We start from the raw sequence: 18,746 nt of genomic DNA on the forward strand, positions 1-18,746 counted from the left end.
TCCATTAGAAAGTTTCATGTTTTGCAATTGTGAAACATATTTTAGTGCAGGTTTCTTGAAACTGAATGTGCGTTTTAATATGTTAACATGGTCACAGTTGAGAAAAAGCCACATTGTTACGCTTCAGACAAGGTTCTTCACTCGATATATGTTTAAAAAATTTTTTGTTCATGTTTTTTCCTCTGCGGTGGGCTGGCACCCTGCCGGGGTTTGTTTTCTGCCTTGAGCCCTGTGTTGGCTGGGATTGGCTCCAGCAGACCCCCGTGACCCTGTAAATTTATTATTATTATTATTATTATTATTATTATTATTATTATTATTATTATTATTATTAGTTAGGATATAGCGGGTTGGATAATGGATGGATGGATAATTACTCCATCTTGTGGATGAAAAAGGTACCGCAATGAAAACTGCCCCAAAACGTCTGCGGCAGGAATTTGCACCACCTTGATTCCGTATTTGCGAAGCTCCCTGGTCCTGTGTTGTCCGCTCTTCTCATTTCATAAACCGCACATTTTATTTACAGTTGAGTTTGAATTGCTACGGCGACGATCGTATTTATTTTTTTCTTGCGCGCTCCCTGTGATTTCGTCCAATCAGCGCAACAAAAATAAGACGCTGCAATGTCAGCTGAGTCTGAAACGAGATGGAATGAAGGTCGAAGATGTTTTAGAGCCACACTCGTGACCGACCGATTCCTTTACGTGAATGAAGCGACTTTCAGTTTCGATTCTTCACAAGCACCGCTCGCTTGTCACAGTTTGTCACAGTGGATCTCCGTTCACGATGGCAGCAGCTCGCCCTTTGCTGTCCGCCGATCAGTTCACCTGCTCGGTGTGTCTGGACGTTCTGAAGAAGCCCGTCACTATTCCGTGTGGACACAACTACTGCCTGGACTGTATTAATGACTACTGGGACCAGTCCGACACCGTGGAGGTCTACCTCTGCCCTCAGTGCAGGCGATCATTTAACGTGAGACCCGAGCTTAACAGAAACACCGTACTGGCAGAAATAATAGAAAAACTGAATGAAATGCAAAGCGATGTCGCTCCGTCTCAGAGTTACGCCGGACCTGACGATGTCCCCTGTGATGTTTGCCCGGGCAGAAAATGGAGAGCCGTGAAGACCTGCCTGACCTGCATGGCCTCTTACTGTGAAAGTCACCTGCAGCCACACAGAGAATTCGAAGCTCTGAAGAAACACAAACTGGGGGACCCGACTGGAAACCTCGAGGAGAAAATCTGCGAAAAACACCAGAGAGTCCTGGAAATCTTCTGTAGGACCGACGAGACGTGCGTGTGCTTACTGTGTGTGGCGACCGAGCACAAGAGTCACGACACGGTGACACCTGAGGAGGAGAGAGCGGGGAGACAGGTGAGGAGGAGCGGGGGATAAGGGTCGGGGAAAGGAGCTGCAATGGTGGGTTATGAAACAAACAACAGGCTTCCACCATAAAGTCACCTGACTGAACAAATGAATAAACAGCAGCGGCGTCAAGAAGTCAGCTGACGCGTTAAAACTGAAGCGCTCCATTTCAGCATCTCCGTCCCTGTTTGACAGATTGTCGCTACACACTCAAGTCGTGCCTTACTGTTTTATTTCCCAGATAATCAAGACGGTTTCAAGTTTCACAGTAAATAACGTAATAGGTTCATTTTTTTTCTTGCGGTTTTGTGCACTTGAATGACAGCCCAGTTTAAAAGAACTCAGTGACGGGTGTGTCACCGCGGGCGTAACGGAACAGGAAACGTCCGTCCAGACTGCATGGCCTCACATTATTAAAGTTCAGCACTGCGCCTTTTGTAAGAATTTAATACAAAACTGTGTACACATGTGTGTGTGTGTGCATTAATGTATTTGTGCGTGTGTACCAATGTGTGTGTGTTTGTGTGTAAATATGTGTATACATGTATGTGTATGGTGTAGGGTTAGAGTTGCATATACTGTATATCAATATATACATATATACTGTATGTATGTGAGTGTGTCTGTAAATATATTTTAAAAAAGGAGACACAACATATTGAAACAGTTCAGACACCATCTTGGTTACCTCATATTATTTGAAAGAATGCACAAAAATGCAACACGCATCAATTTTGAACTCAGAACAGAACTGAAAACAACACGGCAGTGTGACTACCCGATTTGAACTAGAGACTCGATTTGGACAATACACGCTCAGCAAAGGTGCATCATTTCCGTTATCATGTTACAGTATTCTTTTTCGATGTATTTTTATGACTTTGACAAGTATGAAATGCTAATATAAAATTTCAAAAGAGTGAATGTGGAACTAAACAAATATTTTTGCTATTTAAAACCAAACACATAATTAAAGATACAACTGAACAGTCAACGTGCAAATTAAAAGATGCAGAGTGCCAGTTCTATTACTACGTTGTCATCATCTGCCAAGAGAACAGAGATGAACAGTACCGTTCAATAAGGAAGACACACAAACCAGGCTACTTCTTTAATGCCACAAAACAATTTTGCAAACGATTACTCGTGTATAAACAAACTTATGTGAACAGAATTACAATAACATTATTAAAATAATAAATTTTTCACTAACTTAAAAACAATGTCATGCATGTGTTGTCCGTATCAGGCAGCTGCCATGAAACAGAGTAACGGAAATGACGTATTTTTGTGCATGTGACAGGCGGGTATAGGAGGGCAGACAAGAGAAGTGATGTTGGGGTGGAGTGGCAGCCAGTCTGCTCTTCTGCAGAGGGAGGAAGACAGATGGCATTAGGCCTGGTCTGGCATGGAGGTAATTATCATCACCAGAGCCCTTAAGTTGTCTCCCTAACACACGTGTATGTGTAAGCTGTGTACACACATGTGTTTCAATACATAAATACATCTACATATATAGGGAGGTCCAGATCTAATTATACAATTTTCATTATTCTATAACTTATTAAGTTTATTACATAGAAAATAACCTGAAAAATCCCGGACCATCGAGAAGTGTGTGAACTGACAACATGAAGAATTGTCTTTGTGCCGAACTGGAATCATCACAATAAATCAAAGTCATCCAGTTGATCTGGATCTGCATAATTAGATCTGGACCACCCTGTACATAAACACAAATATATTTGTACATACTGTATACAGTATATACTTAAATATATATGTCTATATTTGCTATACTGTATATACAGTATGAATCAACAAGAGCACCAATACAAAGATAGTAAATCAAGACAAACAGTCACACAGGTAATATGCACACCTGTGCAGAGGACCCGGTCTAAAACCCTTTATATATACAGTAGCAAGAAAAAAATATGTGAACCCTTTGGAATGACTTGGATTTTTTTTTTTTTTTTTTGTTCTTTATTTCACCTTATACAATTTCTAGTATTAGGAATTTGTTAGTTTTCACATACCACTTGTGGTCAGAGCGCAGGGTCAGCCATTGTACAGCACCCCTGGAGCAATTACAGGTTAAGGGACTTGCTCAAGGGCCCAGCAGAGGACGATCTCTTTTGGCAGTGATGGGGATTCGACCTGGCAACCTTCTGGATACCAGCGCAGATCCTTAGCCTCAGAGCCACCACTCCGCCCTTTCTTTATTAATTGGCCATATAATGATCTGATCTTCATGTATAACCACAATTAACATCTCATACTCCATTTAACAAAATGGAGGCCAAGTAACTTTAATTGTTAACAACTTGAAATCCTTCTATATGGACCTTTGACAAATAGCACGCGTGGATCCCACAATTGCACAATGGGGTGTCTGAGCTGACTGGGATCCAGCCACACAACAGAAATGCTCACTAAAACAAAGCCAAACTCCATACATGACTCATTGATCCCTGGACTGGAAATTCAAATCTGGACCTCTGATTTCTGCGTTGTTCTTTTTCTATGTCCCACCTAGCTATGTTTTACTGTATTTAGAGCTGGTGATGGGTGTTGCCACATATTTGTCAGTCACATTAGAGTATTGAAAGACGTAATGTCTGTGGTCTGCAGCTCTGAAGAATCGCTCGAGTGCACCTCACTGTCATTTCACCCCACTCACTACAAGAACACACTTTCTCTCAGCTTCTTCACACTCCTGCTGTCACTCCTCTTTCTTTCCTCGCCGCTCCGTTTCTTCCTCATAACCCTCTCTGGACTCCGTTCTTCCACCTCTGCCCGCTTCTCAGACGTCTCTCCTTCACTTTCTCTCCATGCAGAGTCAACTGGATAAAGAAAAGAAAGGGCTGAGAAAGAGAATCCAGGAGACAGAGAAGAGACTGGTGGAAATCAAAGAGAGTGTAGTGAAGATTCAGGTGAGTTGGTCTTCTCTTACTGCTTTAGTGATTCTTCATGTACTTATTTCATACTTTATGACAAATGTGTTGTGAGTTCTTTCAGGTAAAGGAGAGCGAAGTTTCCAGGTCAGGTAGTTCTACTAACTAATAGCAGTGGCAAAGAGTGGTGACATGTGGCAGGTTGATTAGCACTCAAGTGAGAATTCCACGACACATCTGTTGTACTCGTGTTGAAAGTGTAGTGGAATTAATAAAAAAAAAAAAAGAAAAATAGAAAAACAACGAGAGATTATTCCTCACATTTGATTTCCAGCTCCAAATCCTAGATGTACGTGGAGATCCTACAAGGGTGAAAGGCCTTTACACAAATATTAACATATCAGAGAATGTCCACATGGCATAACATTCAGGTGTATTTGAGGACTCGGTTACCTGTTTTGAAAGTTAGAGCATTTTAAATTGGTTCATTAAGAAGTCACATATCATAATTTGGTGTATCAAATACTAAACTTTGACTGTCCACACTATGTTGTCATTTAAAAAAAAACGACATTCGTCTCCATTTCCACGTACCCTGGCGTGTTCAACCCCTGGAAACAAAGACGTTTGCAGTTGCAGACTCTGATCCCACTTTGATTGGTTTGTGCTTATTACATAGCCCTTCTCTGATTGGATCCTGCTCATTATGAAGCCTCATTCCTGGACTGGTCACTCTTCACGAAGAAGCCCAAATCCAACATCATGGACACAAAGGAGTTGTTTTCCATGGTGCTTGTTGTGTTGCATACCTGTATGCACCCAAATTACATTTTGTACACTTTGAACGCTGCATACATGCATGAAAGGCAAATTATTTACACATCACTACAGTTCCAAGTAACTAAACTGAATTCCAGCCTTTTTCCTTTCAGAAATCTGCAAAGAAAGAGCTGCAGAATCATGAGGATACCTTCAACTTCCTGACTCAAATAATTCAGTCCCTGAGGTCCAAGGTTACTGAGACAGTTAGAGATCATGAGCAGAAAGAGGTGAGAAAAGCTGAAGAGCTCATGGAGCAACTGGAGAAGGAGATTAAGAAACTGAAGAAGACCAGTGCCGAGTTGGCCCAGCTTTCCCATACTGATGACCACATCCACTTCCTAAAGGTGAGAGGGATGATCTAAAGGACATGAGCAGGCCCATTTAACGCACAAGTCTGTGCCTCTCATATTCTTCACCCTCCTCTTCTAGAAATTTCCATCCCTCTGTGTCCCTATGAGTGACGGAGTCTCACCTAAACTCACGGCCAATTCAGATTTCCTTCCTGAGACTCTGAAGAAAGACCTGTCTGAGCTGCAGAGGCATCTTCAGGAGATGAGTGGCTGGGAATTTGTGAAGAGCCGGCAGACAGGTGGGTTGGGTGTCCTCATGTGAATGCAGAGATGTCTGGAGGTGAGAGAAGAAGCTGTCCTGTTAGTCAGGAGTGAGGTGGACTCATCTTTTGCTTTTCTCTTTCTCTTCCCAGAAGTAAAAACCCCAAGTTGCTTCCAGCAGAATATGAGTAGGAATTCATTTCTACAATGTAAGCTTCCTTCAGCTTTCAATGTTTTTATTTTATTAGTTCCAAATGGAAAGCTTTCATAATTTTCTGTTATTAGGAGAAAGCTTGAAATTTTTTAGCAGCATCATGATACTCTGAAAGCCCAGTTGTAGTTTTAACATTAGGTCTCCAGGTGGCACTATTACACAAGGCATAGTTCACACACATATTTCATGATGTGGTTCTTCTTAATAGGCAACGGGGTGGAGCCTCGGCTCTGGTGTCATTTGGCCACACCCAGCTAGGCTGACCTATAAGTGCATGAGGCACACAGAATGCAGAATCAATAATATTAATCAGATAGATAGATAGATAGATAGATAGATAGATAGATAGATAGATAGATAGATAGATAGATAGATAGATAGATAGATAGCAATTTATTTATAGCTTTTTTCACAGAAGCTCAAAAATTGTGTAAAACAAGACCTTCCTCTCAAATACACACCAGAAAATAACTAAAGTGCAGAATCATCAGGGAATTTCTGCAAGTGACATGACCTGCTGTTTTACGTTTTAGTCCAAAGTGGCAAACTGCCATGGGTCCAAGTGGTCTTTCATAAGAGGACTCTTATAGTCCAGGAACAGCCTCTCAAAGGTCTCCATGATGTGAGGCATATGTGCCACTGGTCTGTTGCCATTAGGTGAAGATCGGCCTGCCTTCTTTTCAACTGGAACAAAACAGAAATACATTTTGCAGCCTTAGTGATAGACTGAACAGGTGACAGAGGACACCACAAGCCTTAAGAACTTAAAGGACAGACCTTCTGGTCCTGCAGCTTTTCTGGTGTGTAGTTTTATCAGTTGTCTCCTCACTTGGTCATCAGCTATGGGTACCCATGCTGATGGTCAAAGGTGGACTCATCACTGGCCATTGCAGGTGAAGTGGTATTGATTGATGATGTAGTAGGGATGGTGCCAAGAGGCTGGTCATTGTAAGAAGATCGTGGTGATGGAAGGAGAGAAAATCTTTTAGAAAATTGCTTCACATTGTTCACATTCCCTTGTAGCACCTGAATCCTGGGTTGCTTGAGTCCAGTAATTCTGCCCAGTCCATTCCAAACACCTTTCATGTTATTCTGACACAGTTTGTCTTCTATTTTAGCTCTGTAAGCTTCCTCCCCTTCGCTCAGCAATACGTGGTTGCCCTTTAGAGTCTCTGTGTCACCAGATCTGAATTCTGCAGCACCCCCTGTCAGCATCACCAAAACCCAGCAGGGCTGAGCCAGCAAACTCCAATTCCCAGTGTGTCCTGTGGGAATCCGTTGTGCTGTAGCGACCCAGGGGGCTGCCACCTAGTGATCTGGGAGAGATAATGCCCTGAGCATTTTCTCTCCTCCAGTCCTTCCTTTATGAAAGCGTACCAGTAGGGTAAGGGTCCCGGCCTTCCGCCACACCACACATTAGATATTAGGTGGTGAAGGGGTGAATGAGATAATTAGCCAGTTAGAGATGGAGATCAGATGGACAGAATGACTAGATGGGCAGTTCAGACAGGACATTGTGAAACATTGTTGTCTTTATGAAAGATGTTCAGGGATCATTTTATGAGAGTCTACAGAGAGTCAGGACCTCGGTTTTATGTCTCATTGCAGCACAGTGTCCCCGTCACTGCACTGGACAATTGGGATCCACATGCAGACCAGAAGGTCATTCAGGAATAATAAGATTTATCATGAGATCTATTTTATACCCCATTTTGAATTCTGTTATATCTCCATTTTGTGGAGTTTTGTGAGGGTGTTGCCAGGCAATTGACTGAGAACTGTTTGGGCTTCACTTCCAGAGTCAAAGGGATAAAATCCTTTATTTTCATCCTACTCCAGTTTGCAGAACAATAAGATAAGAACTTCTTCTTCTTTTGGCAGCTCCCATTTAGGGGTCTCCATCTATTCCTGCCTTTCACATCATTTTCTGCCTTAATGTCCTCCCTCACCACATCCACATCCATTTCTATCCTCCACATTCTTTTCTTGATGTACCCCTCATCTCAATCTCGCCTCTCTCACGTGGTCACCAAACTGCCGTGTCTGTGGGGTTTTATTTGGTTTTTGCTCCTAGCAAACGACTGATCTACGAATTTCTGATTATGATTTGGGGTTTTTCATTTTGACTTTGCAATAGTGTTCATTTGATTTCACAGTTCAGAAGCTTTGCTTGGTTTTATGGCTCACGTCTATTCTTCCAATCCTTTTATTTAAAACTCACTTTTGCGGTGCCAGAACAGAAACAAAAAAACAAAGAACGTAACTGAGTGAACAAAAATGCAGGAGCAAAACGAAAATCAAAGTCAAAGTCAAAAATGAAATCAACTCCAAAATGAAACCCAGCATTTGGTCTGCTAAATAAGACGCTAGCCGCCACTAAAGATTTGTCATTTTTCTAATTTCAAAAGGATCTGTAGCCAGTAATGTCAAAATGTGAGTTTAGAGATCACGTGATGCATCTGCTGTGTCGCATAAGCAAAGAAGGGGACAGAATTAAACCATTTTTAAACTTCCTGAATAAAGTCTCAAACTGTCAAAAATCTTCAAAACTGAGTTATAAATAAGGAAAAACCTTAAAATACTCCAGCAATTGTGTGTATTCTGACATTTATCTTATATATAAACATCTACACGTGAAAGTGTGTGTGTGTGTCTGTCTGGCCGGCCCGGAAGTGTGAGGGTACAGCATGAATCTCAAAGAAAAGTGACTCTAATGCCGAAGTGAAACTGCCAAGGAAATACAAATTCGCTGATGCACGAGTGAGGTGAACACGTCGGCAAAACAAAATTTCCAATGAGAGACAAACTCGCTTAGCCGCTAATACACAAGCGAGGCAACCACATCGGCAAAACGAAACCTCCGAGGAGAGTGAAACTCACTTAGCCATTGATAGACAACAGAGACGAGCACGTCGTCAAAACGAAACCACAGAGGAGAGAGAACCTCGCTCAGCCACTAATGCACAAGCGAGGCAAGCACATCATCAAAACGAAACCTCCGAGGATAGAGAACCTCGCTTAGCCGCTAACGCACAACCAATGTGACTGACTGATTGAAGTGCTAGAATCCACGGTTTCTAGGAGCCCAGGCCTTTTATAGCACAGGTTTACACAACTAATATAATATATAAACATCTACGCATGGAATTGTGTGTGTCTGTCTGTCCGGTCTGGAAGTGCGAGGCTGCAGCATTAAGCTTAAAGAAAGTGACTCTAACGCCGAAGTGAAACCGCCAAGGTAATACAAACTCGCTTAGCTGCTGATACATGAGTGAGGCGAACACGTCGGCAAAACGAAACCTCCAAGGACAGACAAACTCGCTTAGCCGCTGAAACACAAGCGAGGCAAGCACATCGGCAAAACGAAACCTCTGTGGAGAGAGAACCTCACTTAGCAGCTAATGCACAACCGATGCGACTGACTGATTGAAGTGCTAGAATCCACGGTTTCTAGGAGCCCAGGTCTTTTATAGCACAGGTTTACACAGCTACTATAATATATAAACATCTACGCATGGAAATGTGTGTGTCTGTCTGTCCAGCCTGGAAGTGCAAAGCTGCAGCATGAAACTCAAACAGCCGGCAAGGTGGCCCCAAGTTAACGAGTCAAAAGAAGAAAGAAGTACAAGGCGACAGAATGAAGCTTAAAGAAAGCGACTCCATCGCCAAAGTGAAACCGCTAAGGAAAGACAAACTCGCTTAGCTGCTGATACACAAGAGAGGCGAGCACATCGGCAAAACGAAACCTCAGAGGAGAGAGACGCCCAGAGAAGTTCCTTTCAATTACCTGACATCTCTAAATTTCAATTTTTTTTCTGACGATTTCAATAGTTTCTAGGATTCCAGGCTTTTTACAGCTCGGGCTTACACAGCTGGACTTATATATAAACGTCTACACGTGGAAGTTTGGGAGTCTGTTCAGCCCGGAAGTGAGAGAGGTAGTCGGTCCAAGGGCTCCACCTCCGATGATACCCAAACAAGGCCAGCACGTCAGCAAAACGAAACATATTAAGAAAGTCACTCGCTTATCCAGTATTACCGAAGTGTGGCGAGCACATCGGCAAAAAGGCATCCCTTTTACTTTTCCTCCTGCCACTAATACACAAGCGAGGCGAGGACATTGGCAAAACGAAACCTCTGAAGAAAGACAGTTGCTTAGCTGCTAATACACAAGCGATGCAAGCAGGTCGGCAAAGCAAATCCTCCGAGGAGAGAGACACCCAGAGTGGCTCCTTTCAATTACCTGACATCTCTACATTTCAATTTCTCTGACAATTTTAATAGTTTCTAGGACTCCGGGCTTTTTACAGCACTGGCTTACACAGCTCGTCTTTTATAATAATCTAAAATAAGCAGTAGAATTGAACCAGATTTCTTCAGACTAAATCTACAGTATAAGTATACAAAGACTTGTGACATGATCGAATTTTAATTAATTTAATTACAAAAATAAATAAAACAAAACAAGAAGGCAGTGGCTTGATATCATACTGGGGATGATGAATAACTCCTGTCTGTTCATCCGAATCTCACAAAGATGTTTTTCGGTTAAACTCAGTAGACTTGACTCTCATCGTGGATAATTCGCCACAGTCACGTGAAATTCTTTATCTTTAATTCTCACATTTCCTTGTGCCTTTTTCCAGACTCCTGTCACCTCTCGATGGACCCCAACACGGCACACAGACGCCTTCAGCTGACAGAATGGGGCGCAAAGGTGACATGTAGCGAGACGTTGACCCCGTATCCTGATCACCCTGACAGATTTGACTGGTGGACTCAAGTCCTGTGCAAACAGCCCCTGAGTGGGTCCCGCTTTTACTGGGAGATCGAGTGGAGCGGAGACGGAGCTGAGGTTGGGGTTGCATATAAAGGAATCAGCAGGAAAGGAAAAGGTAAAGACTGTGGCCTTGGAAGCAATGACAAATCATGGAGTCTGCTCTGCTCTGACTCCTCCTGGCAAAACAAGAAGGAGAAGGCCGAAGGTCACCCACCCCTCAGCCACAGGATCGGCGTGTACCTGGACTGTCCTGCTGGCTCGCTGTCAATTTACAGGGTCTCGGACACAATGAGCCTCCTGCTCAGGTACAGATCCACCTTCACGGAGCCGCTCTATCCTGGGTTTCGGGTTCGGCCCAACTCCAGTGTCAAAATCTGCCCTCTGGACCCGTCTGACCAGTGACCAGTATGGGGCTAACGTGGAATAAAGAAATCATCAGTCAGAGACAAAATCATGTAAAGATTGGGTAATCACATGACAGTAACTGGCTAAATTACAAGTCTGTTACTTATGTCACACATTCTGTGTCTTCATTAGAAAATAACGTGTGAATTTCACAAACGTCTTGAAGGACAGGCGTTAGAGCTCAGTCAGATCTGCACTGGAGATGTGCTTTTTGATTTTATGACATTACGTGACAGTTTGCTTTTCTTCAGGATTGTCAGTCTGTGCACAAGTAATGTAACTGAATCTTTAACTAAATAGTCAGTGACTGTTATAAAACACAAAGGTCTTCTCTGTCATCACCACATCCATCCATCCATCCTCCAACCCGCCATATCCTAACTACAGGGTCACAGAGGTCTGCTGGAGCCCATCCCAGTCAACACAGGGCGCAAGGCAGGAAACAAACCCCGGGCAGGGCGCCAGCCCACCGCAGGGCACACACACACACACACTAGGGACCAATTTAGAATCGCCAATGCACCTAACCTGCATGGCTTTGGACTTTGGGAGGATCATCACCACATGCCCTTTTTAAAAGTGTAAAGAGCACCAAGATACTCGCTTAGTGATCGAGTTACACAAACAACACTGTCGGCCTCTGGCCATCGATTAGTTAGTACTAAGGGCTCCTGTCCACACATTAGTTTACCATTTACTGATTCTGCGCTGGAGAGCTTACAGCAACTTCATTTTTATTTATTAGGATATATAACTTTATTAGGAATAGCTGCTTCAGCATTGATGCAATGTCTGTTCTTTGGCTGTCTTGGATTCTGGATTTATCTGTATTACAAAAGGACATATTAATTCATTCTTATTTACTAGTTGTGCTACACGTCGGGTTGAAATCTAAATAATCGATGTAGAGCTCAGCATTAACATTTGCAGTGCACCATCTATGGGAATGTATTTTGTAACATATGTAGTAATAAACTGCATTGCAGTTGCCATTCCAACAGATGGAGCATCACAAGCATTTGTTGCAATAAAATGCATTAATAAAAATATGTGTGATGTGCCACCTGTTGGAATGATAAATGTGATACACTTGTCTGTTACTTGCCATTTGGGATTTGTAAAAGTGGTGTTAATGTTTGTGATGCGCCATCTATTGGAATGACAGAGACACAGCAAGCAGACGGGCACACAGGCACATCCTTTAATGAAGGTGGATTATTTTTAGTGTTTCATGTATTTATTCATTTTTCTCTTTGACATCTTGTAAGACGCTTTGAGCGACATGTTTTTTTATGAACACGTGCTATAGAAATAATTTACTTCACTGTTACTCAAATATTATTGAATTCCCCAGCTTATGAACTTCTTGCTGTTGCTTAACAGTACAGCTCTTTTGACTTTGAGTGGCTTACCTTGAGTTGGTTTGTCATTTTAGCATTCTCTTTATTAAAGTACATTATTGCTTTAGTTCTCATTTCTCTTCTTAAATGTATATGTTTGTCAGCAAATCTTTAATTCTAAAATGTAACTTTTTTTCGTGTGGCCAGAGGTTTTACAGACCTCCTCTCTCATCTGAAGCTGCTATGATTTTTGTTTGCATTTAATTTTCCTCTGGCTTTCCTGAAGCTACACAAGTAATCCATACATGCTTTATTTACAGTCTTCATTTTGAAGTTGATCATTTTTTTCCTGTCTTTTTCAACACCATTTTGAACTTGTTAAAGACATGGCTATGTTAAGGTTTGCATGTCACCCGCTGCCATTAGAATCCTTTTATGATGCACCAGGACTGTGAGACGGTGATGCAATCGGTGCAACTGAGATTAAATCGATTATTTGTGCACTACATGTCTCATTTTGACATTTTTTGGAGGATTGACATTTGCTCTGACTTTAGACTTTGGATTTTGGGTCATCACTTCTGATTTTAAGTCATTTGTTTAATTTTCTGACCATGCCCTTTATCCCAGTCTTTCATCATAACATTTTTCTGACTTTTTCCTGAGAAAAGGAGCCCAACTGTATGTCCACGCCTATGAAGTAAGTTTTTTTTTTTTGTCAGTGGGCAAATCATAAAAGGCCTTCAGGACTGATGTCTGAGCACAACATCTGTCTCTGGGACTGGAGATCAGCAGCACAAGGAGCAACAATGTTTAGAACCCAACCGTAAGGACTGTATGTCATCCTCCATGACACAAGGCTACGTGCAGTGACATTCAGCCCTGTGAGCGACACTGCCGCCTTAGGTGTTGGAGGAACACGTGGTCCTGAGTCGCAGTCTCCTTTCGTGCTCCCGTTATAAACGCCTTCTATGAATTTCACATTTCCTTCCCTCTACCCCAGCGTTTCTCATCCTTTAAGTATCTGCGACCCGAGTTTTCATAACAGTTTTAATCGCACCCCCCTAACGTTTTTTTTTTTTAAAGGAGCCCACTAATACCAATTTGTTCTTTTTTAATTAATGATATATCATAGATGCATATCGACATTTATCTAACTCTGTATTTATTTTTATAGTATCAAAATGTAGTTTAAGTTAATTTGTTTCGGTTTCAATAGATGTATTTTTCATATTTTCGATTTTTCTTTTCTTTTTTTTCACATCTTCGCGCCCCCATTTTGTTACTTCGCGCCCCCTAGGGGTCCCACCCGACAGTTTGAGAACCACTGCTCTACCCAAAGAAATCTCACAACGGCGTGTTGTTCAGCAATGGTACAATACTGTAGCGGAGCGTCCATGTTCAACGAGACTAACGGCAGGCCGCTGCGCTGTGCGTGTTGTGTTGCGTCCGCTTCCATCCTTGCGTTCACCGCGAAATTTTCAAATTGTCTTTCTGAGACACCCTCCTATATTTTGTCTCCGGTGGCAGTGGGGTGTCGTAACTTTTATTTTGATACAAGAAGGTGTATTACAGGGTAGGAAGTCTCTCTTGAAGCTGCTCACCTGCAGGTTCGAATTCACAGACAAAGCGACTTGTCGGAGCCCCCGATTCCAGCGCGATGAGGTGAGCGGCGAGTGTCAAATTTTAGGAGCACAACACACCCGCGGCTCCCGGGGCTGAGGACGAGCTCGCTATGCATCCTCGGGCAGCAGGGTGGAAACCGTAGGCGATTAGAGCTGCAACGGCGAGAGCAGACGGTGACTGCAGTTCAGCCCAATGCGACAGTCGGAGTGAAGTGTCACCTCAAGCAGGAATGAAGCCGCGACGCGGAAAAAAAGGTGAGTGCGTGCATCGTGTGCGAAATGACGGTGATGATGGCAGAGAAGAAATCAACATTGTATGAGGGAGCTGCTTAGAGAAAGGTCTGCCAGAAAGAAAGAAAGAAAGAAAGAAAGAAAGAAAGAAAGAAAGAAAGAAAGAAAGAAAGAAGTTGTGCGACCAAACATCAATGTCAGTGTTAGTCACCGGCCCTTTTATTTATTCATTCCTTTTCCACCTACAAGCCGCCATTATAGCAGCAGGTCTGATTGTAGTGCCTCAGTTCGGGGCAGTGGTACACTCACGTGATGATCTTCTTCTCCTGTCTTTGCACACAGGTCCAGTTATGAACTTTTCTCAAGTTACAAAAGAAATGAATCACTTCAACCACAAACTCTTGGAGACGGGCACTGAAGCTGTGCAGAATTTTCCAGACACTGGCACTTTAAAAACTGAAGATGGAGACTTGGACCCCGGCCATGAACATGGAGATCCTGCCTACATTAAAGAAGAAGATACCCGAGGAGACACAGCTGAACGGTCATACTGTGGTATTGAGCAGGAATCTGTAATTGTTAAAGTGGAAGGGGAACTGTGTCTCATTAAAGAAGAGGTCTCTGACATGGATTTATCTTCTGTCCTTAAAATGCAGATGTTTGTTTCAGAAAGTGCTGATGAAGGCATATTGACTGAAATTGAGCTTATGGAAAGCCGTCTGGAGGCAGCTCCTCAGAGAAGTCTGTATGCCGCTCAGCAGGAAGGTGAGCCTAAAGGGAACAATGGAATTACCAATGTACAGGGTGCGGGAAGACCTTCACACAGGCGGGCAATCTACAACAGCACCAGAAAATCCACACAGGGGAAAAGCCATACCAGCGTACCGAATGTGGGAAGACTTTTAGACAGGCTACCGGTCTAAAACAACACCAAGGAACACACATACGAAAAACGGAGTACCAGTGTGCTCGATGTGGGAAGACGTTCAGCCAGACTGTGGATGCTCAGCCTCACAATGGTATACCCAGTTTCAGTGAAAGTAAGAAGAGCCATGGAGAGGGAACTGTGCAGGAAAGCCCATCCTTTGCCCAACAGGAGTGTGGGTATGGAGGTGAAGACACAGATAGTAAAAATGTAGGAAGAATGTCCAGTCCTAGCAAAAATATGGTCCATGCTGTAGGAAGCCTGCAAAGTGAAGGCGAAAGCTCTAAGAACTTCAGCAATCTACTGCAACTCACATACCAATGTGCTGAATGTGTAAAGACTCCCACACAGACCACACATCTTCAAGAATATCAGAAAATTGACACAAGAGGAAAAATATTTCAATGCAGTTATTGCAGAAAGAGTTTTAAACACAACCCAAGCCTTATACACCATCGGTAAATTCACACAGGAGAGAAACCGTACCAGTGCACCGAATGTGAAAAGTCGTTCACGTGGCGGGCCACCCTTAGACCACCCTTAGACATCACTTGAACCTGCACAGAGGAATACAGGAGGAAGTTAACTGTCGAGGAAGAAAGTACCCATGTACCGAATGTGGAAAGAGCTTTAGGCAAAGTATAGACCTCCGAAATCATCTGAGGATTCATACTGGAGAAAAACCCTAGTACTATCGTCAATGTGAAAAGAATTTCAGAACCAGTACTGCTTTTCGACAGCATCAGATAATTCATATGGGACAAAAACCGTACCAGTGCGCAGAATGTAAACAGATGTTCATGCGGCGGGACCACCTTAGACAACATATGAGCAAACACGGGGGGACAGTCGAAGAAAAACTGTACCCTTGTGCCATTTGTGCAAAGAGTTTCAGGCGAAATGTACACCTTCATCATCATCAGAGGATTCATACGGGAGAAGACACATACCAGTGTGGTGGATGCAGAAAGACGTTTCCCCAGATTCAAATTCTAAAACTCCACCAGAGTGTTCACACAAGAGAAAAACCCTACCAGTGTGCTGAATGTGGAAAGACGTTTACCCTTTCTAAAAGTCTTAAAAAGCACCAGAGGAGTCACTTGAACCAAGGAAAGTTGAAAAGCAATGGAGAATGGTGGAACGGTTCTCGCGTGATATCTGAACGAAACTTGGACTCATTAAGTAGTCCTTATCGATGGAAGTTAATACACAAAAAAATGAATCAGGACAAGAAGAAAGCTGTAGACAACTGGGGATTAATTGAGGGTATGGAGATAAGCCTCAAGAATCTAAGGGAGACAATGTGAGGAGCAAAAAAGATCTTCTGGAACTTGCAGTGTGAAAGAACCAACCTCGACACACAGAGAAAGGTTTGGGGCAGCCACCCGTATATTATCCCAGGATGCAACAGGGTTTCGAAAATCGCACTGGTTTGCATAGATTGGAGTCCAAGAGCGAACTAAGGATGATGGAAGTTGACTGTTCTTTTGAGGCAGGGAACTGGAAGTGATGTCATCAGGGTCCAGAACCGGAGGTGATGTCATCAAGGTCCGGAACTAGAAGTGACCTCTTCACTGGGGCCAGAACTGGAGGTGACATCATCCTTGGGCCTAGAACCAGAAGTGCTGTTCTTAGGGCCAGAAAAGAGTGGTGTCGTTAGGGTTGAATCAGGTAGAAGTTCCCATATTTGGTCTGCAGAAATAACAGAGGAAGGTTTAGTGCACCCTGCCACCCCCTGGCCTGACGTGGAATTCAAAGTCAAAGGAAACGCTGACTGGAGGGGGCAAAAACAGCCATTACAGCAAAGGGGGGGCTGACAAGATGGAAATGGCACATCTGCTTTTTTTTTGTTGAATAAATTATTCTAAAGTTAAATTTTCATTGGCTTGTGCTCAATGAATTCATCTTTATCTACAGATACTGCTTAGAGGATCAAATCTTGATATGTCCACATATTAAAAAAACATTAGTGGGGTCAACCTTGTCACGACACTGTATATGCTTGATATTTCTTATTCAAGACAAGCATCGTTTAATTGGATTAAATTTACATGAGCACTGGAGCTCATCAAACTTTAATGAAACTCTTGAACTTGACTTATTAAAACAGGTGATTGCATCCCTTCAAATGTACATCTGGACAGGTCTGGCCATCTTCCTACCAGCTCTCCAGTACTTTTTTAATGTGTGTTTTGTGGTTTTTTGTTTGATATGTATACTTATATACTTAAGTGCCATGTGGAATTGTCTAGCAACCCAGCCAGGATGGATGATAACTCTTTACCAGGAAGGAAGGCCATAATAATGGCAGGTATGAGGGAGAAAGTCCTTTCAGAATGCAACTCCCCAGACAGAACAGAGGGCAGTGTGCCTATGTCACTGTTCGTGGGGCATGCTGGGAAATGCAATTGGAACAGACCTGCTAGGTTTCATAGGTACCACCAGGGGGAGCCAAAGGGATTGGATCTTCCCCACTTTAAGAAACTTCCATCAGGCCCAGAAGTGCCTCTTCCGAACCTGGTTCAAACACCAGAAGAACTTCCAGGGTCCTGCTAAAAAAGGAAACACCACTGCCTCACCACAGGGAGTCGGAGTTGGGAGAAGGTGACACTCAGCAGGGGGAGCAGAAGGAGTAAGAAAACTGTTACTGAATACAACAACTGTATTGATTCTGCTCATCCTAACAGTGCTGGTGATCAGTTAAAACCCCTTATATGAACCCAGGTTCATGTTGGGTGATATTGCATGAGGTTGGGAGGGCTTGGTAGTGCCACCTGCTGGTTTTGCTCTCTCTCGCTTCTGTAAAGTTTTAATCCACCCAGAGGACAAAGTATCTATCTATCTAGTGCCTTTGGTATCTATCTTTCCATTTAGGCTACGGTATTTTAAAACTCGTCAAGTCCTCTAAAACAAACCCCTGACTCATGTAAAGGTAGGAATACATGATGAAGAAGAAGAGGTGTATATTACATACACCATATTGAATTGGTGAGACATTTAATTTGATATGAAAGTGCAATTCCATTCATATGTGGAGTGGTAAAGTAGATTGGCACCTTTATGGTTCTTTTGCTGAATTTTACAGATTGAACTCTAACGTTCTCAATGTCCAAACTCTGCGTTACATTGATGGAAATTTGAGCCAAGATGTTTCACTTCTGACACACTGCATTATTCTGTGAATGTAGAAGAAGTTCTCATTATAAACTGAACCTGGGCATCCTGATAGCAAAGTGGTGAGCGCTGTTGGCTCCGTAGTCCAAATCCCTCGCCTGGTTATTTCTGTGTGGAGTCTGTATGTTCTCCCCGTGTGTGAATAATTGTTCTTATCACATCCTCATAGACATGAAGGTTATGTTAACTTTACCTATATACATGTGTGAATGGGTGTCGTGCGTCCAGGGCTGAGGAAATACGCTTCACGACCTTAAAATGAATTCGCCGAATAATTTTCTGAGGTAAAATTAGGCAGGCAGTGTGGCGGTTTTCGGATTGTGGATTCACATCCCGCTATTGCCACACTGTGTGACCATAAGCATGTCACTTAACCTGCCTGTGCTCCAATTGTATCTCAGATGTTGTGAGTCG

The 18,746-nt window shown here is 42.9% G+C and overlaps 1 protein-coding gene across 5 annotated transcripts; it reads left to right on the plus strand.

Annotated features, from left to right (window-relative positions):
- The first annotated feature begins 373 nt into the window (after positions 1-373).
- On the plus strand, positions 374-16,987 carry LOC120536521 (tripartite motif-containing protein 16-like). 5 transcript variants are annotated; one of them, XM_039764917.1, is made up of 6 exons: positions 374-1,377; positions 4,209-4,304; positions 5,198-5,431; positions 5,517-5,676; positions 5,791-5,847; positions 14,576-16,987. In XM_039764917.1, exons 1-6 carry the CDS (start codon positions 712-714, stop codon positions 15,154-15,156), a joined length of 1,794 nt encoding a protein of 597 aa, XP_039620851.1. In that variant the 5' UTR covers positions 374-711; the 3' UTR covers positions 15,157-16,987. The 5 variants fall into 5 exon arrangements, with proteins under 5 accessions (XP_039620851.1, XP_039620852.1, XP_039620853.1 ...); XM_039764918.1 differs by having other exon boundaries at positions 5,794-5,847; XM_039764919.1 differs by lacking the exon at positions 14,576-16,987 and adding an exon at positions 10,499-11,453.
- Positions 16,988-18,746: the final 1,759 nt, after the last annotated feature.

Source organism: Polypterus senegalus, chromosome 10 (genome assembly GCF_016835505.1).
Source record: "Polypterus senegalus isolate Bchr_013 chromosome 10, ASM1683550v1, whole genome shotgun sequence".
NCBI lineage: Eukaryota > Metazoa > Chordata > Cladistia > Polypteriformes > Polypteridae > Polypterus > Polypterus senegalus.

What these genes read in the sequence shown, in the direction of transcription:
- LOC120536521 (XM_039764917.1), top strand. Translation starts at nt 712, where the DNA reads ATGAAGCGACTTTCAGTTTCGATTCTTCACAAGCACCGCTCGCTTGTC. An exon ending in AGGAGAGAGCGGGGAGACAG is followed by an intron (nt 1,378 to 4,208) that starts GTGAGGAGGAGC and finishes CTCTCCATGCAG; the next exon opens with AGTCAACTGGATAAAGAAAA. An exon ending in AGAGTGTAGTGAAGATTCAG is followed by an intron (nt 4,305 to 5,197) that starts GTGAGTTGGTCT and finishes TTTTCCTTTCAG; the next exon opens with AAATCTGCAAAGAAAGAGCT.